We start from the raw sequence: 24,533 nt of genomic DNA, 5'->3' as shown, positions 1-24,533 counted from the left end.
TGCCAGAGCTTTACATTTATCGGACAGTTCCAATTCCAGAACATGGGGGGTGGGTGATTTTAAAAAGAATTTCTGGCTGTAGAGGTAGACGTTTTAGTGGGCTAAACCATTCATATTAAAGGGGGGGGGGGGGGAATCCTAGTGTCTGTTAAATATAACCAGTGCCCAAATAATTACACCCCTGTTATAGTCCATTTCCTGCTTCCATCTCAGGGTTCTGTTCTCACTTGGTCATTCCATTTATAGTGCATGGGGGAGTTTAATGTTCCCAACCATTTAAACATTGAGGTGAATAGTCTGTCACATGTATAGCCCAGGGAGGTGAGCTGGTGTAAGTACAAAAAAATATTTCCGCTTTTTGCAACAGGAAAGAAGTGATACACCTGTAGGATTCCTGGGCTAGTGGTTGTGTGTGGTATTACATCACATTATGGTGAAAAGGGTGTCCACCCCCTCTGTAACCAGGTGGTAGACATTATGGTCACTGATGTCTGTGGCATCTAGGGAGTTAAGCAGCTGGGATAGCGGCAGGGCTGGTCTCAGCACAGGCTTATCTGGGCAAGTGACGGGGCCCACAGCGCCTTTATGGGGTTTAGAGAGGAAGAGGGGCCTGGTGCTCTAATGTACAGCCTGCTGACTGTAGAGCATGGTGGGCGCTGAACATCAGAAGACACAGGAGTTGTAGCAGGACCAGCACAGAGAGAGAAAAGGGTGAAGGACCTGATCACATGACTCAAAGGTCCTCAACCTTAGGGTCAGTTCACATTGAGCAAAATTGGCGGAATTCCGTGGCGGAGCTCTCTGCTGTGGAATCCCATCTTCTTCACTGTCAAACAGGGTGGCCTTGCGTGCCGCTGCTCAGAGAATTAACATGTCGATTATTTGAGCGGAGGCCCACGAGCCCTCCCATAGAGACACTGTTTGACACTGAGGCAGGCGGAATTCCACGGCGGAGAGCTCCGCCACGGAATTCTGCCGATTTTGCTAAGTGTGAACAGGCCCTTACAGTGTGGAGAGCAGCCCAACAGAGAGGAAGAGAGAGAAAACTGAGCTGTAAGTGCTGTGTTGTGTCTGAGTGTGTCAGTCAGTAAAGGCCCTATTCCATAGGCCGACTTAGAGGAGAAAACAAGCGCTGTCAGCTCCTCGTTCCCTGCTGCTTCTATTCCACGCGGCAGCAGCGAGCGGGTGAGTGCAGGGGGCTGCCTGGGTGTTCGCTGATCGAGGTTAGCGGGGGTCTGCTGCCGCCGCTGCTATTCCGCAGAGCAACAGCAGCAGATCGTTGCTATCATTGTCGTTTGTCTTTCAACATGTTTGAGGGTATAAACACACACACCGTATACACCGCGTATTTACTGCTGCGATATGCAGCAAATACGATCTAAATAACTGAACACAGCATCAAATCTGCTGCGTATTTGCTACGTATACGGTGTGTGTGTTTGTACCCTCAAAGGCAAACGACGCAACGATCAGCCAACATGAATGAACAGCCAAATATAATTTATAAAATATGGAGATGCCGGGGATTGAACCCGGGGCCTCATACATGCAAAGCATGCGCTCTACCACTGAGCTACATCCCCTTCCTGGTGACCTTGCTGTGTGCTCAGAATCCAGGGTCTGCATAAATCTCTTTTACATTCCAACTCATCGCTGCATTGTAGTAATGTTGCGTCTGTGTTTTTTTTAACCCCTAGATGACTAAGGACGTACAGGTACGCCCTGGAAGTCTGTCCCCAGACAACCCTGGGCATAACGGTACGTCCTTTCCTATGAAGCGCGCTCCGCCCCGGCACCTCACCGTTAATAACAGGCTGCAGCGTGTCATTAACCCCTTAACCAGTTAAGTGTACGTGACAGGGGCTGTCCGCTGTCACTTACCTATTGGGACCCCCGCAGTGTGACTCTCTCACCTTCCTCCGTGAGGTCCGATCGGCGCTCTGTTGATTAAGTCTGCCACCAGCAGGCTCAATGAGCAAAGCACCTATTACACTGATCAATGCTATGCCTATGGCATAGCAATGATCAGTTTAAATAATCTAAGTATTGTATGTAAAAGTCCCCCAAGGGGACTTAAAATGTGTAAAAAAAAGAAAAAAAATGTCTTTATAAATACCCTAAAGCCCCTCCCCCAATAAAAGTTTAAATCACCCCCCTTTCCCATTATATAAATAAAACATATTAAAAATAAATAAATAAACATATAATATACCGTAGCGTGCGTAATTGTCCGATCTATTAAAATATAAGAAGTGTCATTGTAACGGTGTAAACAAAAAGAGGGGAAAAAGTGCCAGGATTGCTGATTTTTTGGAACATTATATAAAAATTTTTTTTTATAAAAAGTAATCAAAACGTCCGATCTACACAAATATGTTATTAATAAAAACTAGAGATTATGTCTGAAAAAATGACACCCCATACAGCCCCGTAGGTGGAAAAATAAAACCGTTATAAATGTCACAATAGGCCCATTTTATTCATAATTAATTACACAAAGGATTTCATTAATAAAAAATATATAACATTAGAGAATCTGTGTAACCTGCATATGGTTGTGTTCGGACTGACCTATAGAGTAATAGTATCATGTCGCTTTTACCATATAGTGCATTACGTAGACACAGGAACCCCCCAAACGTTACCATATTGCATTCTTTTTTAAGATTTCACCAATTTATATCTTCATAAATAATAATTTGGGGGTTCCATCATACGTGTTATGGTAGAATGAAAGACGCTATTACAAAGTACAACTACTCCTGTAAAAAACAAGCCCCCACATGGCCTTGTAGATAGGAAAAATGAAAGTGCTAGAGCTCTTAGAAGGGGAGGAGGGAAAAACGAAAACACAAAAATGAAAATTTGCGCGGTCCACTGGGTCATTTTGGGCCTGGTCCTCAAAGGGTTAATCAATCTCCTTTTCTTATGAATGAAAACTATACATTTTCCCGGAAAAAATAAAAAAATTTGCAGGACGATTTTAAATTTTTAATGTCTCCAGTTAGGGATTTATGGATATGCAAGATAACTCTCAATTTTTTGCTGGCCAATAAAGGTATCACTCCTAAAATACTTTGATTTCAAGTATTTACCACGATATAAACCAGCTTGGTAAAATTCCTTCAAGTTAGTTTCACTCCATCTCGAAGTCTTAGAAAATTGACTGGGCATGTATGCTAAGCCAGAGATCATTCCAAAAGGAAAGACTACAAGTCTAAAAACAAAAAAAAAGTTGCTTCCTTCCCCCTGCTCCCTGGTCCTTTCCCCTCCAAGGTGCTGTCCTAGGCACCGTAGCACTGGTGCATAGTGGTAAACACAGCCCTGTATATAATTGAAAAAACTAGAATGTCACATGGCATCTAGGTGAGTATATTGTACATTTTTGGTATTGTGTCACTAGAGCTCAACCTTAACTTTTGGGTTAAATTTGGATTCAAGTTCAAATTAGCCTTTTGCTGATTTGTTGTAGCAAACGTTGGCAAAATGGCGCCGGTTACATTGCAGAGCAAGAAACCAGGAAGAAAAAGTGGATGGTCACATGACAAGACGTCTGGTGTCAGTGGGAATTATATATGATGATGTCAGCCAATAAACTGATGCTTAAAGGGAACCTGTCACCCCCCGTACCGGGGTGACAGGCTCCCGACCCCCCGTTAGAGACCCCTATACTTACCTCATCCCGCCGGGTCCGGCTTCTGGATTCGGTCGGGTCCCGGAGATCTCAGCCGCTGCAGCCCGGCGCGCGCGCTGAGAGATGAGTCCAACACCCATAGAGAATGACAGGAGAGTCCAGCGCTCCGTCATTCTCTATGAGCGTTGGACTCATCTGTCAGCGCGCGCGCCGGGCTGCAGCGGCTGAGATCTCCGGGACCCGACCGAATCCAGAAGCGGGACCCGGCGGGATTAGGTAAGTATAGGGGTCTCTAACGGGGGGTCGGGAGCCTGTCACCCCGGCACGGGGGGTGACAGGTTCCCTTTAAAGGGGTAATCTAAGAAAAACTAACTTGTTCACAGGATAGGGGACAAGTAAGAGATCACGGGTGGGTCCGACCTCCATACTCCCCGGCAACCTCCTTTTTTTTTAAGTAGAGCCGGAGGTGCGGCACGTGACCTGCTGCTCTATTCATTCCTATGGAGTCATCAGAAGGAGCCAGGTGCTACACTCAACTCTCTCCGGCGGCTCCATTAATTCTCTATGGAGCCACTGAAGAGTGACGAGTACAGCACTCAGCTCTTTCAAACGACTCCATAGGAATGAATAGAGCCACGGGTACGGCACGTGACTGTAGTCATAACAAAGGAGCCGTGGGCCAATATGGAGATCGATGGGGGGTGGATAGGGTACAAGTTCGTTTTTCTTGGAATACACCTTTAACTATGTTATTATGACATTAGGATATAAGGATCTGCTGGCAATGGTTTGGTACCAGATCCTACAGGTCACCTCCAGAGGTCTTGTGGAGTCCAGGATTTGATGGGTCACAGAACAAGGGTGGCTGTGAGCAGTGTCGGACTGGCCCACCAGAGGACTGTAGGATCCTCCGGTGGGCCCCCAGCTTTAGAACCTGCAGTAACACTGATTGACATGTTTCTCAATAGTTCTTCATTGGTGGGCCCCCAGGATCATTTCCTGTGGTTGTCCCCAGATACCCCAGTCCGACACTGACTAGAACCCCCAGCCTGCTTCACCCATTATGGGAATAAACATAACACCAGAGATGGACTGGCCCACCAGAGCACCGGAGGATCCTCCAGTGGGCCCCCAGCTATAGAACCTAAACAAAAACTGACTGACATGTTGTTTCTCACTGGTTCTTTATTGGTGGGCCCCCAAGATCATTTCCTCTGGTGGGCCCAGACACCCCAGTCCGACGCCATGGTCACTATTGTACAACATCAAGGGAGATACTACATATGGAGATAATACATATTACTCCTGGTGGAGGGTGTATAATACAGCTGGTATCCATCATGTACATGTAAGTCATATGTCAGGAGAGGTCACCTACACAACAGGTTACATAAATCCCAAACTGGAGGCATGAAAAATTTAAATTTGTCCTTCAAATTTTTTTTTTTAGGGGAAATGTATAGTTTTTATTCATAAGAAAAAGAGATCGATTAAAAAACACAGATGCAACATTCGTACAATGCGACGATGAGTTGGCATTTAAAGGAGGTCCATGCAGACCCTGGATTCTGAGCACAATGCTAGGTGATAGGAAGGGGATGTAGCTCAGTGGTAGAGCGCATGCTTTGCATGTATGAGGCCCCGGGTTCAATCCCCGGCATCTCCATGTTTTAGAAGAATATATTTATAGACCTTTGCACTTCCCGATAATCGAGATCACAAGCGGCTCATTGTAAGAACTATTTTAATATATTATTAACATAGATATTTCCATGCTTATGTATAACATTCTTCTATGAACACTGCCCTCTGCTGGTACAGTGTGAATATTACAATAATCTCATTGGCTCATTGTTGTAGAAATGTCTTTCTACTTTCTAGGTTTACAGCCTCCTCGGACCATTCCGCAATCACTTCATGGGCGAAACCAGCAAAAAGTTTGATAAAGGACCATTTGTCAGACGGTAAGTTTGCCCTCCCAGCTTCTGTACCTGTTGTAAAAAAAAAAACTACGATAATACATTATATAAAAAAACAAAACAAAACACAATATCCCACATTGTACCGCTGAGCTACATCCTCTCCTACATGGAGTTATCAAGTTACAATACATTGAGTTAAAATCTCACATAAACTTTGACCAATCACAAGGCTCACCCTCTCCTAGCGATAAAAACAGAGAGGAGGCAAACATGGCGAAATCAAGGAAAATCAAGCGAAGGGCCCTATTATGCTGCATTTACACAGAGCGATAATTCGCCTAATCGATCGTTTAACGATTTTAATGCAACAACTTGGTTTTTATAACGATCAACGTTTAGACTGAGAAAAATCATTAGAAAAATCGTTGAAAAAATCGTTATTGTGATAGTTTTTAAGATCGCTTAAGCCCATCTTTCACATAGGGTGAATCTTTGAAAGACTGTTTACACGAAGCGATCTGCGAATATTTAGCGAACGACCAACGACAATTTGAGAACATGCTGAAAGACCAAGATGAACGATTTCTCGCTCGTCGCTTGATCGTTCGCTGTGTTAACACGGAACGATTATCGCTCAAATGCGATCGTTATTGCGAAAAATTCAAACGATAATCGTTCCGTGTAAACGCAGCATTACCCGGGACAATTATTGTGCCAATTATCTTATATAGTTAGAATTTAAACAATAATAGTTTCATGTAAATGTAGGTGACGACCAACGAGAACGATTTCAGGTGACCAATTAACAATCTCGTTTGCGATCGTTAATTGTTAAAAATGGCTTTGTCTAATAAGACCCTAATTCTGCTTTATAAATATTGTGCATAACATTAAAAAAAATGGCAGCCATTCCTTATTATCGAGAAAAACAACACCACGTCGATGATACGTAGCCACCATTGTCTTTTATTTTTAACTTGCACAATATATTTTTGTGTGTTTGTAACAAATCTACTATGGTTGTTATTTCATCCATGAAAAATCTTGGAGATGCCGGGGATTGAACCCGGGGCCTCATACATGCGAAGCATGCGCTCTACCACTGAGCTACATCCCCTCCCATGCATTGTGTAGTGCTGATTGTTTGCATTGTGCAAGCCTAAGTGTGCCACAACAAAGAAAAAGACCTGCCATATATTATCACTGACTCACAAAACAATACTACAATCTTTATTTGCAATTATAAATAACAACACACACTGTGCATTAACCCTTTCAGGAACGGCCCATTTTTTAAATCTGACCAATCTCACTTTATGCTGTTATTCCACCGCGCAGGTTTCGTTATGTGATACTTTTATTTATTTACTGTTATACTTTATTTTACTATTCCACCATGGGGACATCACTATTTAACCCCTTCAGGACCAGGCTAATTTTCGTTTTTGCGTTTTCGTTTTTTCCTCCTTCTGCTTTAAAGGCCATAGCACTTGCATTTTTCCACCTAGAAACCCACATGAGCCCTTATTTTTTGCACCACTAATTGTACTTTGCAATGACAGGCTGAATTTTTGCATCAAGTATACTGCGAAACCAGAAAAAAATTATATGCGCAGTGAAATTGAAAAAAAAAAACGCAATTCGTTTTCTTTGGGGGGCTTCGTTTTTACGCCGTGTGTCCTATGGAAAAACTGACATGTTACATATGTTCCTCAAGTTGGTACGATTAAAACGATATATAACATGTATAACTTTTATATTATCTGATGGCTTGTAAAAAATTCAAACCATTGTTAACAAATATATGTTCCTTAAAATCGCTCCATTCCCAGGCTTGTAGCGCTTTTATCCTTTGGTCTATGGGGCTGTGTTAGGTTAGGTCATTTTTTGCGCCATGATGTGTTCTTTCTATCGGTACCTTGATTGCGCATATACGAGTTTTTGATCAATTTTATTACAATTTTTCTAGATTTGATGCGACCAAAAATGCACAATTTTGCACTTTGGGATTTTTTGGCGCTGACGCTGTTTACCGTGCGAGATCAGGAATGTGATAAATTAATATTTTGGGCGATTACAAACGCGGCGATACTAAATATGTTTATTTATTTGTTTATTTTTATTTATAAAATGGGAAAAGGGGGGTGATTCAAACTTTTATTAGGGGAGGGGATTATTTATAAATAATACAGTTTTTTGGTTTTTTTTACCCATATACTAAAAGCCCCCCTGGGGTTAGGGTTATTCTAGTATATGCACGCTGATCTCTCAAAGAGATCTATGCTGTACAGTTATACAGCATAGATCGATGAGATCAGTGTTTTGTTGCTTTAGGCTGCTGCAGTCAAAAGCAATAAAGTGCAGAGCCGGGATCAGTGCCATTACGACGCAGACCCCGGCCGGCACCAGAAGCAGGGATCACCCCTTTGTAACAACGTCACGGGGGGGGGGGGGGGGCGTTGAATTACACAGCCCCGATAATCATTTAGCGAGGTCTGCAGGGACATTGTTACTGATGTCCTTGTTTAACCCCTTAGCGACCCATGACGTACCTGGTCCCGCCGGGACCCCGCTTTGAACAGCACCGCTCCCCGCTGCAATCTGCATCCGTGCAGTGCCTCTATTAGCCGGTACGGGTCCCGTTGCCGCGCCGGCTACTTAAGCACTTCAATGCAGCTGTCAAACCTGACAGCTGCATTGAAGGGCTTTATTACTCACATCCCTGGTGTCTAGTGGGACGGATCTTCTTCGCGGGGGGGAGATCCGTTCTTCTGCCCATGCCAGGCCTCAGCGTCGCAATGACGCTGATCCCGGCTCGGCAATAGATCGCTGTGGCCTGCAGCAGGCCAAAGCAATCTATGACCGATGTAATCGTTCTTTGCTGTGTATATACTATATCTCTATGAGAGATCAGTGCTGTGTATAAACAAGTCCCCCAGGGGGGCTTCTAGTTAAAGTAAAAATAAAAGTAAAAAAGTGTTTTTATTAATAAAAAAAAATCCCCTCCCCTAATAAAAGTCCATATCACCCCCCTTTCGCAGCATATTTTATGGAAAGGTAATGCCTGTCATTGCAAAGTACAATTGGTTTCGCAAAAAATAAGCGCTCATATAAGTCTCTAGGTGAAAAAATGCAAGCGCTATGGACTTTTAAACATAAAATGGAAAAAGCAAAAGCGCAAAAACAAAAATTGGCTATGACCTTAAGGGGTTAAACAACATAATTTACCTAAGCATGTTGCAGGTCTTCTCCTGTGCTCCTTCTTTCTCCCGGTCCCGTGCGCAGCGGCAGCTTTGAAGCGGCCTGTCTGAGCTGACAGACCACTCAGCCAATCACTGGCCGTGGCGGTCCTGGCCAGTGATTGGCTGAGCGGTCTGTCAGCTCAGACAGGCCCCAGCAAAGCTGCTGCTGCGCGCGGGACCGGTAGGAAAAGAAGGACAGGAGAAGACCTGCAACATGTTTAGGTAAGCATGGTGCTTGTGAAATAGTTGGTCGCCTGCCGCGCATCGCTATTCCACGTAGCGATGCGCGGTTGGTGCCCAATGATTTTAGGTTTGAACCTAAATAAAAGACCAGCCAATGACACGATCATCAGCTGATCATTTTCTCTATTCCGCGGAGCCATAATTCGCCGAATCATCGCTCTGTGGAATGGACCCCTTCAGTGCCTTCAGTGCAAATACATATTGTTTCATCATGTTGCATCACGCATCACGTCCGTCTGGTTATGTGACTAGCTGTGAAGCACGGGTGTCCTGCGCGTGCGCAGTATACCGGACACTGCGCCGCAGCCATATTGGATGTGTGATCCCTGTTTCAACATGCCGGACATGCCCATTGTTACATTAATTGGCTTTTACATATATATATATATATATATATATATATATATATATATATATATATATATATAGCCACAATACTAAGGCTTATTAACCCTGAGGAAGTTCTAAGTGAGGAACAGAATGGGTGGGGAGAAGTGGACCCCAATATGAACATTTTGTACTTTGCCCCTGCTTGTTGAGACAGAATCAAAAAAGAAAAAAAATCCATTACCTGTATTAATTGCACCTGTTTGATCTCATTACCTGTATAAAAATCACCTGTCCACACAGTCAATCAATCACACTCCAACCTCTCCACCATGGCCAAGACGAGGCATGTCCAAAGTCCGTCCGAAGGGCCATTTGCGGGCCACGTTCCGAACTTTTACGGCCCCCCAGGTATCCAGCTTGCTATTATCTGCCTGTGTTATAAAGCATATAGCATGTAGCATGTAAAATGGTCGGCCCTCGCACATGTTCACTTCATCAAATTTGGCACTCTTCGAAAAAAGTTTGGACATGCCTGGCCAAGAGCAAAGAGCTGTCTAAGGACACCCAGAACAAAATTGTAAACCTGCAGAAAGCTGGGATGGGCTACATGGTCTTGGTAAGAGGGCAACAACTGTTGGCTCAATCATTAGAAGATGGAAGAAACACAAGATGACTGTCAGTCTTGATCGGTCTAGGGCTCCATGCAAAATCTTGCTTCGGTGGGTAAGGAGGATTCTGAAAGAGGTCAGGAATCAGCCCAGAACTACACGGGAAGGCTTGGTGCCATGTTTCCCATGTGTTATCACATCTGTAAATGTATTTTACAAAACATGGAGATGCCGGGGATTGAACCCGGGGCCTCATACATGCAAAGCATGCGCTCTACCACTGAGCTACATCCCCTTCCTGATCCTGCTGATCACCAGGAGGCTGGATCTCCATGGATCTGACTTCTTTTTCCAGCACATCCTACAAATGTTTGATCTGGGGAAATGATACCCAGTTCTGGCCACTATGAGACACCATATCAATCGGCAGCCCCTTACGTCCCCATAGGGTATGTTCACACCTTGTGGATTCTTCATCAAATCTGTTACCGTTCTGCATTCAATGGGGTATTTTACAGTAGAAACTATTTTAATAAATTAACCTAGATATTTCCATGCTTCGTCTATGAACACTGCCCTCTGCTGGTACAATATGAATATTACAGTTGTCAAGATATCAACCCTACCTGATACACATTGGAATATCTCTACTGAAAGTATTTAGCTGGAGCAAGGTGGATAAATCCCGGGTTGACTAATATAATAATAATAATAATAATAATAATTAATTAATTAGTGTGGTAAAATGTCTTTCTTCTTTCTTATGATTGAGATTTCAGAATGTCCAAGTGACAGTATTTAGCATCTATGGAAGAGTTGTAGGTAAGAGGGGAAGGGGGCATTGAGACAAGGTTTGCTCTAATTTGGGGTCTGAACAAATGTTGCTGTCTGTATTTAGGGGTCTGAAGTAATGTTGCAGTTTGATTGGGTCAGGGACACATTATCTTATACTTAAAGGGGTTGTCCAGCGAAAAACTTTTTCTTTCAAATCAACTGATGTCAGAAAGCTATATAGATTTGTAATTTACTTCTATTAAAAAAATCTGCAGTCTTCCCTTACTTATTAGCTGCTGTATGTCATGCAGGAAATGTTTTATTTCCAGTCTGACACAGTGCTCTCTGCTGACATCTCTGGCCGAGACAGGAACTGTCCAGACCAGGAGAGGTTTTCTATGGGGATTCATAGAAAAAGGAGACAGATTTCCTGTCTTGGCCAGAGATGTCAGCAGAGAGCACTGTGTCAGACTGAAAATAAAACAATATTTCCTGCATGGCATACAGCAGCTAATAAGTATGGGAAGACTTGAGAATTTTTAATAGAAGTAAATTACAAATCTACATAACTTTCTGACATCAGTTGATTTGAAAGAAAAAGTATTTTGCTGGATAACCTCTTTAAGTATAAGATAATGTGTCCCTGACCCAATCAAACTGCAACATTACTTCAGACCTCAACCAGACCCTTAAATACAGACAGCAACATTTGTTCAGACCCCCAATTAGAGCAAACCTTGTCTCAACTTAACTTCCGGGGGGGTCGGAAAGTGGGGGAAGGGGGCCAGACCGGTTATTTAACCACATTACAAAGTTATATAACTTTGTAATGTGTGTTAAATAAGCCAAAAAAAATGGGGGGAGAGGGGAAAACCCCTTTAACCCCTAACACATCCCTCTCCCTGAAAGAAAGTAATTTAAAAAAAAAAAACTTTTTCAAAATATTTAAAAATAACTAGTTTTCAAGAAAAAAGTCCTTACCTACCAAAAAAATGAAACATGAAAAAATGCAAAAGTATTTTTTTTCTTTCAAATCAACTGGTGTCAGAAAAATCTCCGGTCTTCCAGTACTTATCAGCTGCTGTATGTCCTGCAGGAAGTGGTGTATTCTTTCCAGTCTGAGGCAGTGCTTGTCAGGTCCATGTCAGGAACTGTCCAGAGCTGCAGCAAATCTCTGCATAGTTCCTGACATGGACAGAGGTGGCAGCAGAGAGCACCGTGTCAGACTGGAAAGAATAAACCACTTCCTGCAGGACATACAGCAGCTGATAAGTACTGGAAGACAAATTTAAATGACAAATCTATATAACCGGTTAATTTTGAAGAATAAAAAAAAAATTCCTGGAGTGCCTCTTAAAGCTGTACCTGTAAAGTTGTTATGAGCTATAAAATGGGCCTAATTTAGAAACCTGATGATTGTGCACAGTGCTGCCGCATAGTCATAGCTGGGGGCCTATGGCACATTCATTCCACCACTGGGTGAGAACCCATCTGTAATACAGTGTCACCATACAACAGCAGACACACATACCATGCAGCCATAGGGGCTCAGTGTGCTGCCATACAGGCTCTGAGCACACCAAGCTTTGTGGCTTATTATGTGAGCGATGAAGAATATTGGATTGCATTATGTCCTTCCTTTCCACAGGTTAAATTATTTTTTATCGTCTTCATCCACACACAACTATTCACCTGATCACTTGGAATTATAACAAATCATGGCGACCATTGGCCTAAAGCGCCCTACAGGATGACGCAATATTATTCTGGATCACACTGTATCCCTGGAAGTGGCTGTAGATATTTCTCATGTGTTATCACATCTACAAGTGTATTCTATAAAATATGGAGATGCCGGGGATTGAACCCGGGGCCTCATACATGCAAAGCATGCGCTCTACCACTGAGCTACATCCCCTCCCATATACTAAATGGTGCTAATCTCCATGGACAGGGCCAGCTCCAGGTTTTTGGTGGTCAGCCTCAATGGGCCCCTCATCCATCCACTATGCGCCCATCATCTACACACTATACACAATCACTTGAGACACCACTAACATACACAAACACACATTATTAACACTGACTGATTGACACCGACTGACTGACACAGAGGAGTCTAATAAGGAGTCTAATAAGTGCAACTATTCTAATGGGGATTGGTGTGTATTTTGTCCTAATATCTTGTGACTTATTCACATGTAGCACTGCCATAGTGAATGTATCTAAATAAAAAGGCGCAACTATGAAAAAATTGCGCAGTTTTATTCACCTGGTTCTGACCAGATGTAAGCTTGTGCCTGTTTAATGCGACTTTTTAAACAGTCGCAAATGATAAATTGGGCGCTAATCCCTGATTATGAGAACTTTTGGGTGAATACTTATAACAGGCAGATTAAAAAAAAAGTCGCATCTAAAAATATTCACCTGTCGAATACTGGTTCATAAATAGAACTTAGGCCAAAAATGGGTGAAAAATCCAATTATTCACCAAAAATTAGGCGCAAACCCCTTGATAAATGTCCCCCTATGTATTTTTTTCTGGAAATGCACATCTTGTACTACATACACTGCACTGTGTTATACCTCCACTGCATGACTGATGCAATGTGTTTTATACCTTTGTAACACTTGAAAATAATTAAAAAATAAACCACAACTTTTGAAAGTAAAAACAAAACAGTGAGCCCATAAAAGAGTTTTAGTTTATTTTATTTGCTAAAGTTTTGGAAGGTTGTTAGAAGTGTCATCTGTAACAACTTCATATTCCTAATGGTTACATGTGTCTTTTACCTGTGTTTTTGTGCTTTATGCCCTTTATTACTTTATACATCCAACTTTACAAAGGAAAAAAAAAACAACAACTTTTGTTTAACCATTTTAAAAATAACATCAGAAATTGAATTTACAATGTTTTACTTAGTTATCTTTACTAAAGATATTTTTTTCTATCAATCATGTACATTGATTTGTTTCACATTTTGTAGGGGGAGCGGAGTTATGAATGAAGTCACTGTTACTCATTGCCAATTGAATAATGGCTGGTAAGAGTCCATGACTGACATGACTGTCTTCCCGTCACATCTTACCTAGTGTTGAGAAGACCAGTCAAACCATTCTGTTTCGGCAACATTCTCCAAACCTTAACACTTAGGGGGGGGGGGGGATTTACGAAGTGTACGCCAGGGAAAAGGTGCAGATTTGCCCCTTCTCCCTGGCGTACGCCTCCCATATGCCCCGCTCGCCCGATGGGTGGGCTGGCGGAGCTTGCGGGGGCGTGATAAGGCAGGGAGGAGGCGTGGCCTCCTCCCGCACCTCATTTATCGTGATTTACGCCTGCTCGAAGGCATAAATCATGCCCAAAATCTACACCTGCCCGAAGCAGGTGTAGATTTCGTACGCAGATTTGGGTGCCTGGCCGCAGATTCGGGCGCCTGGCCAGCCGAATTCACTAAGAGGTGTGTGCCTCTTAGAGTATCCTGCCGGGGGAAAGGGGCCTAATATAAGACCTGCATACTTGTACGCTGGTCTTCATAAATCCCCCCCTTAGTGTTTGATTCCCTGCAGCTGAAGAAGTAGGATGCTGCCCTAGGAAGTCCTGGGAAACATGAATACAGTCATAGACCATAGGTTGTATCCATGTTTTCTTAACCCAAGCTGTTCAGGTTGCCGAACCCAAACAGTTTATCAGGTCCACTCAACGCTATTTCCAGCCAATCACAATAATGTGGGAATATGGGCAGTCAACCAGAAAGCACACACCCAGTAGTACTTCCCTGTCGATGGTTGCCTACGGGTAGTCATGACTGTGCAGTCAGTTAATTGAAAAGTGAAAAGACTCTAAGGCTGGCCATACTCTTCAGCCAACAGGTATCTCCAATTCCCCCATACACTTGCAGGCCTTACTCAGCCAAATCCAAGTGTGTTCTCACGAGGGAGAGGAGAATGAGACAACTTATCTTTCCTGAGGGCAAAAAGATCGCCCATGTTGAAATCCAACTTGCCAATCCCTCTCTCATCCAGCATCTTCCATTTAGGAAATGTTAGGACGACTATGAACATTTTAGATAATAGACCACTTCTGCCAAAATAGGTGGAGTCAGCCATCATTATTATAATGTGTATGGCCAACGTAAAGGCGTGTTTCCTTTTCCTTTGGGAAATGTCATTATATAGAGAATAAGACGCAAAAGGGCCGCCTTCACTAGAGAGTAGGCATTGGCCTACATTCCTCTGGCTGCCATTCCGGTGGGACTAAATGTGTTTCTGGAGTGCTACAAAAGGTTAAAGGGAACCTGTCATGGTCAACGGACTTTATTCTATGCAACCAAAATTCTCGGCAGGTATCGTTGAAGCTTGAGCTTCCCACTTCCATGGCAATACCTTGTGTCACTTCAGTAAGAATTTCCTTTACAGACAACTTCTTTGAGAAATCCAAACCCTATCTAGACCAGATTTATTTGTGATGTATATTCAGTTGCCCCTATATTTGCTACTTGTTGGCTCTCTTGAGAGGACCACCAATTTTTAATAGCATTTTTGGATGTTCTTAAGAAAAAAAGGTTAACTTTATAAATGCCAAAAGTCAAGTATTCAAGACAGTTTGTTATTGTTGCCTAAAGGGGAACATAGACTATAAAATGTTGGCCTAACACAACAATTTCGGCAAAACCAGCCAATCACCTAATGTGTACAGGGGTGTCCCGAAGGGTCAGGCTTTAGATTTCAACCTGCCTAATCCTTTTGTCCTTATGGGAGACATCCAGTAGTGGATTAAGCTAGCCATACACATAATTTTATTGTTGTCCGATTTTGGTGGGATCAGCCGCCTATTTAATGCGTATTGAGAACCTTAAAACTCAGGTTAAACTTCAACATGCCAGGTTTCGTCAGAGGAGTATGGCAACCACTTTTGTATGGTAGACCAAGTCAAATTTTGCCAGTCAGAAAAAAAAGTTTTCGGCTGAACAATCATTTAACCAACAGCTATCTGATGTGTAAGGCCAGCTTTACTCCCCTCTCCTGATTTAGAACACATGCACGTTGTCCTTTTTCATATGTCTACCATGTCCAATTCTCTCTATAGAAGGGCAAGCAGCTAAATTAGGACAAGCACACATTATTAATATCTGATATCTTCAGGATGTAGAGGCAGCAATTTGGTGTGAACGAAACCAACTTCTGCACAACCTACTGAAAATTCACATTTTTCTTACCTGAATGGAGTGTGGTAATTGCTTAGAATATGCCTTGGATGGCGACCATGACAGTAGACTGAACAGTCCCTCCCCACAGAACTGGGCACCATAACAGGCAATATAATGAGATGTATGCAAATATATTTAATAAATTGCAAAGTTCAATTCTCCATTTTACTCAAAATTTTTTGCAAATCTACAGATTGACCATGCTTAAATAAGTTTCACATATTTAATCTTCAATGTACGGATCTAGTTTTTACAGAGTGATTCGCAGCGGCCTTGTCGCTTCCTACAAGGACATGGTGATGCAACATTTACGTTTTTGTTACAGAATTGGGGAAATTGTGCAATTTTTTGTGTCTGTAAGACGAGAAACAACACTTCGGAAAGGGACAGACTATTACAGAGCCCATTTGGCTGAACAAATAATCAATTCAACTGGGAACAAGTCCAAAAAGAGCCACAGAAGTGGAAACACTCAGCAGCACCCCCTTCTTGCCATTTTTTTTTTTTTTCAAAATCACCATTTTGCAGATTTCCATTAAAGTAACTATACAGGTTAGCGAATGACGCTGAAAGTTTTTCAGACACTTCCAGTGTTGCTTATTAGTAGAGGCATAGCCCACCCCTCACCCCCCTTCCCCCTCAAAGTTTGCAAAAAATTGCTGCAGTTTTTCAGGCCACGATTTCAATACGTTTGCTGTCCATTCACATTAAATACCGTCCAATGTATAAAAGTCCTTTGCTATAAGAATAAACATTAAATTACTTTGCTAGGAGTTCGTTTAATTTCTAAAGTAGCTGAAGTTTTTTTTTTTTTAAGTTTAAGTCTCTCGAGAGCTTAGAATTTTTTTTCCTTTTAAGTGACATCTCTCTGGCAGAATCAATGACCAAATCCTCGATTAAAAACCTAAATATTCAAGTCAAGGCTTGAGGTGCCGACGGCCAGAGGGGAGAGTCAAGTTAAGCTAAGACCAAACTATTCCAGGAGTCATTTTTGGAGCTGGATTGAGGAGATGTGTTGATTGTAGAGTGATGGGTCTGAGGAGATAACTTTAGACCTACCATTGAGTGAATAGACGATGCATGACTAATACTAGATAAAGCCGATGCCTGTGAAAAGAACACCAGTAGTTAGCACTTGAAAAGAATTTTGGCGAGTAGATCAAAGATCAGAAAAAAGAACTGTGGTTGTGTACCTGAGAAATTGCTGAATGTCCATATGGAGGTGACAGTCCCGGTTCAATTTTTATGGGGCGCATGTCTTCTGTAGTGGTGGTAGATGGAGTGGGATTGTCGGTGCCATTTGGTCCTAGAAGAAAGCATAAGAACAGCTCTTGAAAACAAACATATCACAAAGGCAAAATAGTATATAGTTTATAATTTGCCACAGGCTTATCGACTAGATATTTTTAGTGTTGCACACACTTGGTCGAGCATGATGTTCATTTGAACTCGGTACTCGACCAAGCACCTCGGATAAAGGTGACTATGCACCTTTATGGCTGAACTTTGTATATTTCGTCTATTAAAGGGATGTTTAAATAAAATATACAAAAACTTTACTGAAAAAAGCAATAGGTACCCTCGGCTCTACCAAAGACTTGGTTAAATGCTCCAGTTTCCCATTATTTTTATTGGGGTTCATTAAAATTGCTTGACTTGAATCAAATGCTTGACCTGAGCGCTCAAGCATTTCAGTGTTCGCTCAACACTACTCGCTATTAGAGAAGTTTGAGTTAATTTAGGGAGCCCTTGATTAAGGATCCTTATATCTTGGAGAGTGGTTTCAAAGAGAGTTCTGGAGGACCCGTCCTATCCTGTATTACACAGACAACACATTCATGTAAATAGACACTTTGTAATGCTCATCTTAAGTCATCTTGTCTGGTATATACTCCTGACCTTCTCGCCCCTCCCATGCACATTCAGTGACCATTACTATTTGAGTAAAGGCCATTTTCAATTTAGAAGTAATTACAATAAGAGTTCATCCATTGTTAAGCATACATGGTCAGTTCACTTCTGAATTTCTTTTTTTGCACCTGCTGGAGTCTGGTTTGTACCTGTTGGAGTTTTGGACTTGCTGAGATTCTTTGGTTTACGTTTCCTGGTCTGAATGCCCTCCTTCTTCATTGCCAGTGGTCTGGGAACACCGTGCAACTTCATATATAGTCCACAGGCGTTACACACGGGCTCACCCTCTGCATTTCGACGCCACAAGGTTGTGGTGGTTGTATGGCAGTTGGCACAGGAGAGTCCAACGCGGCGGGAAGCAGACTACAAAAGAGAATAGGGACCATTACTAGTGTTCATCCAGCTAGAAGATTGCAAACTTATTGGCCACTAGGTGGCAGTACATGCCAGCTATGGGGCTGTTGATGCAACTGAGAAGGTACCGAATAGAGATGAGCGAACCTCGAGCATGCTCGAGTTCATCCAAACCCGAACGTTCGGCATTTGATTAGCGGGGGCTTCTGAAGTTGGATAAAGCTCTAGGGTTGTCTGGAAAACATAGATTCAGCTAATGACTATACCCATGTTTTCCAGACAGTTTTAGGGCTTTATCCAACTTCAGCAGCCACCACTAATCAAATGGCGAACAATCGGGTTTGGATGAACTCGAGCATGCTCCAGGTTCGCTCATCTCTAGTACTGAAGCAAAGTAAAGGATAAGACTTGATCACTATTACATTCTTGTTAATACTACAGTTCTGTAGCCGCATGCCTTGAAGAACCAATTAGAAAAACTCTTACCAGCCTCCGTTGGGGCTTGATCAATGGACGGTTAATGCCATTCATCTTATGGTACAGACCACATGCATTGCAAAGGTAGTGGCCCGTGCCATCCCTCCTCCAAAGCGGGGTGGACATTGCTCCACAGTTGACACATTCTCGGCCCTCTGAGAAATCATCAAAAAATTCTGAAGGAGAAATTAAAAAAAAAAATTAACATCAGTCTTTGCTGAATTTTATATGGTACTTTTCCTTTCCATCTACACCATGAATACGTTCCTTACAACCCGTACATGAAAGGGAGGTACTGTTAAAAGTGCTAGCTCCTGAGAAACATTGTAAATCACTTTATTATGCTCCTTTATCGTTCCTCCGGGGTTAACAATGTATAAATATTTAGAATTGGTCCCTATTAAAACCTGAAGCGAATGAACGGCGTAACTCTCCCCCTGCGTTAACAGCAATAACAACTCCATATAAGGCTTAATGGTCAAGACCAGTGACTTTATATGAGCTGTACCAGTGTGTGTGTAGTGGTGTGTATATGTAAATATATGTATAATAATTGTTGTTTTGGCCAGTCAGGAAACAGCATTCTGCTGACTGCCCCTTAACACAGTTAACGTTGGACACTTCACTTTGTGTTTGACGTTGTCACAGTATACGGGGTTGTAATGTAAATATAGCAGCACAATACAACTCTAACTGTATATAAGTCGCCACCAAGAAACCAAACACTTTCCTATGGTCCCCGTCCTGACACAGACTGGTAGCAGTTTCTCTGCCTGTACTAATATTTTCTTTGCAGGGATCACGTCTACATTGTAAGTCGCGTGTGAGGATCTTTATGGCTTTTAGCTACTTAACTGGGCTTTAAATCCTGCCATTATGGGATTTTTCGACACGTTCCTCTCCTTACCGCCTCCTCCTCTAACTATTATTATACAAGCAGCAGACAGGGAAGGAAACTCTTCAACATACTACAAATTGCCTGGACATCTCCCATGGGCTTTAGAACAATAGGGCCCCCGGGGGTCAGTCTACGGCTGCAGCACATCATAAGTGCAACAATTTCCCTGACGGACGGATCGACTTTATAAGAGGAAAAGACGGGACGTCATTAATCACAGATTTCATTGTATTAACATACAGGTCGCTTTCATTTATCTAATATTACATGGTTGACAAGTATGGAGATGTCATTGTCCTAACATAAAGGGTTTATATTACATTTTATAGATTGAAGAGTTCACTTTTCGCCTTAGAAGTTTTGTCAACTTGTAATATTCTTTAGTACGCAATGACCCTTAAAATGATAAAATTATGAAGAACCATCAAGAGTACAGAGGAAGAAGATGAAGTTTCGGGAAGGGACGTCAGGTTAAGGTTTCGGGGGTGTGGGAACTAGTACAGTTCATTGGAAGGGCGAAATTAGACCTGTGATGGTGTTTCGGAAGGATGTCAGACGTGACAAGTGTTCTTTGTTATTGGGTTTAGTACTTCATTTGTCCTAGATGTTTCCCTAGGATTTATGAAGGTAACAGTTGGTACACAACATCTTTCCCATAAGTAAATTGGGCTCAGTATGGCTATCTTTAGCCCTGTATCAGTTGAGGTGCCCATACACCTTTAAAAGCTATAGGTGTTGGTGCTCTCACCATTCTCTGGCAGCCGTCGGACATAATTTTCAACAGGCTTACTCGAACATCACGGCCTTGGCTCCTGCTGCTGGAACATCGCGGCCCCGAGTCAGTGATGCAGCGGTGTCCCATCCCAGTCACTTATTGGGTGAGTGGGCAATCCATCAGCCTTCTACGTGCTGTTCCAACTGCAGGAGGCCGGAAGTAGTCAGACATCGGTAAGGCAGCGCTGCGGGGGATCTGTAAGTATACTTTTTTTATTACGTTCTTGTAGCCCTTATTTTCACTGGACTTCACCTCTTAAATGAGCCCTGAATGTCTCCTGAAGTCTTGCTGCAGGAGACAGTATCCATTGTACTTCAATGGAAACCAACTCCTGCGGTAGGAGATAATCAGCAAGCCTGGGAGTGACGTAATCAGTCAATCTAATGATTAGTAGGGGGTTAACACTCAAACCCACCCATTAAAAGCTTTTGACATGCCTTCAAAGTGACATGAACACTTCAACATGATCTACAGGGGAAGAGTCGAGCAGCCCCCATACATTTGCATAAACATACAGTTGCCCGTTCCAATAAAATCAGTGGGTTTGGCCAACTATAATGGGTATGGAAAGAGTTTCTTTTGAAGACTCCATGCATTATACAGAGGACCTAATCAATTGGTTCCATCTACTATAGCAAGTGACCACTAGGGGTCTTCTACAACCCAATAAAGTGGCAATGGAGGAAAGTTTGGTAGTTTGGGACCATACCAGTATTTCTTGGTTATATAACCCTTCTCGGACACAGACAAACCCACGGCACAAAATATATTTTCCCTTTTACCAGTATGCACATATATAACACAGACTTCTAAAACAAGCCCCAAAGGGCTAAACGTGCTACATTTACTCTTCTCCATCACCCCTCTATGCCCTTAGTGAAAGTATAGTCCATTAAGCCTCTGACAAGCGGTTTGTGTACAATAGCCAAGAAAAGTTATATCAACATATCACCACAACTAAGTGATCACATAGACGGCGTCCTGGGCGTCCTTACAAACACAGAAGGCACCAACCATTACTTACACGCTGAACATCTACCACGTTTCCGAAAGCCATTTGTAAGATGTTTAAAATTCTACTATGTCAGAAGCATTCATCTGAGAGATCTATTCTACTTTTATCTTAACGTGAATATATTCTGTTTATACTTGGTGAGTGCCCCATCTGCGCCTTGCACCTCTACACAAACCGAAATTCTTTCTGCCTCTTTAGAGAAACAGTGCAATGTACGCTACAGCGTCCTGTGAAATAGCCAATAGGTCTCAAATGAAAAGTTAGATTTTAAATTTTTATATAGTGAAGGGTAATAAAAGGCATAATAAGCCGAGAGAACAAAGGGAAATCGTATTGGTGCGTCTTAACTTTGACGAATGGTGTTCAAACAAACTCACAAAGGAAAAATTTGCGAAGCTTTATCTCTTTAGTAAACATCAAAAGAAAATCCTACTCAGGAATGTCAATTATATTAGAAACAAATGAAGGGAGAGGAGGAATAGAACAACTACCAACATAATAAAGGAGAAATAAATGCTATGCTACCCTATGAAGTAACAAATACATCTCAAATTATATTTTGAATATGTAAAGGTTGATGTCATGTTCACACATTTCCGTATTTCCGTCAGTTTTTGGTCATTTTTTTTAAACCAAAAATCAGAAGTGGAACTGAAAGAGCAACATTATAATTGAAACATTAGCACAGTTTCTGTGTTTTCAACCCACTCCTGGTTTTGGTTGAGAAAAACTGACCAAAAGATTGACAAAAATACTGTGTGTGAACATAGCCTGAAGGTTAATAGGAAGGATTATCGGCTAAGGGCCCAAAGTAAAAACAGTAAACAATTTCATTGTCCTTAAACAGTGATTTTAATAATCTAAGCCAACTTTTGCAACAATTTTCTCAATTATATTGGAAAAAATGGAGAGGAGGAAAAGGACAACTACCAACATAATAAAAGTGAAGTGATCTTTCAAAAACCATTTGAAAGATCACTTGACGTGAAACGGACTTTACATTTACAAATAGTAAATTGCAAAATGTTTGTCATCTATGAACTAATATTTGATAATGTCAGCTGTTGTTTGCAGTGATGTCAATAGATTATCGGAGAGGTGTGCAATTTCTTGCAATCTAAGTAATACTATGACATTAAAATTGTTCTATAATTTCTGTTAAGAACGGGATCTGCTGCTGATAACCCTATTTTATCACACTGACATTTACAATATACACCGATAAACGTAAGTCGTATATGGTTACTGCCCTAATATCACATACTGAAATTTTTACCAGCAATATTGCGCTATTATGAAGAACTGATTGAAATTAATAGATAATATTCTTTTATTTTTATCTTGTAAGTGTATTAGTGCCTCCAAACTATGGCAAATAACGTTTGAAACAAAGTCAAGAAGAAATCCTTTGTGAAGTTTTATCGGTTTTGAAAACACATTGAGAAAACACTGCTTAGGAATGACAATTATGTTGGGAGAGGAGGAATAGGACAACTGCCAACAAAATAAAGAAAGGCTTGCAGGAGAAAATGAATACCAGAAGTCGAAATTGACTTGATGCTTATAAAAAAAACTAGTTTTTTCAATGTCAGCTATTTTTTGCTTTGATGTCAATCGATTATTTAGGAAGTGTGTTGTTCTTGTTGTTTTTTTTTGCAATCTAAATAACATGACGTGAAAAAAACTGTTGCTCATAACTTTATAATATCAATCTGACATTTATAATATACTCTGGTAAGTCATTTATAGCACATTGTAACCCTTTTATCACATGCTAAAAGTTTATAAACAATGTTGTACTACTATGGAGAACTGATTAAAACTGATTAAAAATCTACTTGACTGATAGCAGCTGTCACGGGAAAAAAGTAACAAGAAGGGAAAACCTACATGTCATGCAGGCAAAACACAATTTGTTAATCACAGAATTTAGTTTTTTATACTCTCCTGACTCTTTGAAGAGCTTTTTCCTGTGCTCATTATCGCCCCCTAAAGTGCACTGTGAACGGTCAGGAGTGATGGAAAAAAATTTGGGTTTAGGGCCCTATTACACGGGACGATAATCGTGCAAAAAATCGTTATATCGTTCGAATTTAAACGATAATCGTTCTGTGTAATTGCAGGCAACCATCGACATATCGTTCATACGCCGTTGATTGTTGATTTAGATCTGAACCTAAAATCATCGTTAATCGTTCGCTGCAATTTCACATTCATTCGCTCAAGTTACGCATTTTTTCACTAATTGTTCAGTGTAATTGCACATTGTCCATTGTTTTGCTGGGATCAGAAAGAATAAACTATCATAGTAACGATCGCAAAAACGATTGTAGTAAGGATCATAACTAACGACCATCGTTCTGTGTAATATGGTGAATGATTTCAGGTTATTGATAGACAATCTCGTTTGTGAACGTTTGTCGTTAGTCGTTAATCGTTAAAAATCGCTCCGTCTAATAGGACCCTTACAGTCACTATGATCATTGGAATTGTAGGAGGAAAGATTACACTTGTTGAGTTTCCACACCTGATCCTTTTGCTTTTAAAAGAGATAGCCAGAGGTGTCTGTCAGTGGTTTATTCTCCTTTTCCCAATGAGAATCTCAGAACATGTATCTCAACCAGCCAAGCATGTATATGGGGAGGACAAGGGGAATAGCTGTCTCCGACAGGTGTCTATCCACCTTTAAGTTCTTTCTCTGCTGCAGAAAAACCTAATTTCATTTCCGACTTCTTTCCACACATCTCATTTTTGTAAATTAAAGCTAATTCCTAGATATCTCGTATACAGAGTCTCATGTGTCCTTGCTGTCTCCTTGTCATAATCTAATACTAATTGAGAGCCATACAAGTTTATCTGATAAACTCTCGGAGCTAACCTGCCACCAGAGACGTTAGATAACCACTTCCCCTAGTGTCTTTCTTATCTGGTGCCTCGTAATATGAGTGTGCATAATCCGAAGGGCAACGGTGGCCATGATTCCTCAAGGTGAACTGTATATGGAGAGTAGGTATGTGAGAGTTATGAGAATATTAATACCTAAAGGTTCCAGGCGGGTTCAGCCATCAGTATACAGTGTATGGGGTCTCCCGACAATCCACAGATGATGTCAGTGGAGATAGGCGTGGACCCTTTGTTCACAG

The 24,533-nt window shown here is 41.7% G+C and overlaps 1 protein-coding gene, 1 long non-coding RNA gene and 5 other non-coding genes across 8 annotated transcripts in view; 2 read left to right on the top strand and 5 right to left on the bottom strand.

Moving 5' to 3' along the window:
* Positions 1–195: 195 nt before the first annotated feature.
* LOC138795994 (uncharacterized) lies at positions 196–22,944 on the top strand. The gene is made up of 3 exons (XR_011363700.1): positions 196–331; positions 5,516–5,598; positions 22,739–22,944. It is a non-coding gene; the product is annotated as an uncharacterized lncRNA (long non-coding RNA).
* On the bottom strand, positions 1,512–1,583 carry TRNAA-UGC (transfer RNA alanine (anticodon UGC)). Its single transcript has one exon. It is a non-coding gene; the product is annotated as a tRNA-Ala (tRNA).
* On the top strand, positions 5,229–5,300 carry TRNAA-UGC (transfer RNA alanine (anticodon UGC)). Its single transcript has one exon. It is a non-coding gene; the product is annotated as a tRNA-Ala (tRNA).
* TRNAA-CGC (transfer RNA alanine (anticodon CGC)) lies at positions 6,602–6,673 on the bottom strand. Its single transcript has one exon. It is a non-coding gene; the product is annotated as a tRNA-Ala (tRNA).
* On the bottom strand, positions 10,203–10,274 carry TRNAA-UGC (transfer RNA alanine (anticodon UGC)). The gene has a single exon. It is a non-coding gene; the product is annotated as a tRNA-Ala (tRNA).
* TRNAA-UGC (transfer RNA alanine (anticodon UGC)) lies at positions 12,600–12,671 on the bottom strand. The gene has a single exon. It is a non-coding gene; the product is annotated as a tRNA-Ala (tRNA).
* GATA4 (GATA binding protein 4) overlaps positions 13,448–24,533 on the bottom strand; it is a 60,460-nt gene continuing 49,374 nt past the window's right edge. For both annotated transcript variants that reach the window (XM_069975820.1, XM_069975819.1), the window contains exons 3-6: positions 18,712–18,878; positions 18,021–18,234; positions 17,154–17,266; positions 13,448–17,067 (exon numbers count right to left, since the gene is read on the bottom strand). In XM_069975820.1, coding sequence (XP_069831921.1) covers positions 16,918–17,067; positions 17,154–17,266; positions 18,021–18,234; positions 18,712–18,878 — 644 coding nt within the window. In that variant the 3' untranslated portion in view covers positions 13,448–16,917. The remainder of the gene's footprint in view (positions 17,068–17,153; positions 17,267–18,020; positions 18,235–18,711; positions 18,879–24,533) is intronic.

Source organism: Dendropsophus ebraccatus, chromosome 6 (assembly GCF_027789765.1).
Source record: "Dendropsophus ebraccatus isolate aDenEbr1 chromosome 6, aDenEbr1.pat, whole genome shotgun sequence".
NCBI lineage: Eukaryota > Metazoa > Chordata > Amphibia > Anura > Hylidae > Dendropsophus > Dendropsophus ebraccatus.
This window is presented reverse-complemented; position numbering and strand designations above follow the sequence as displayed.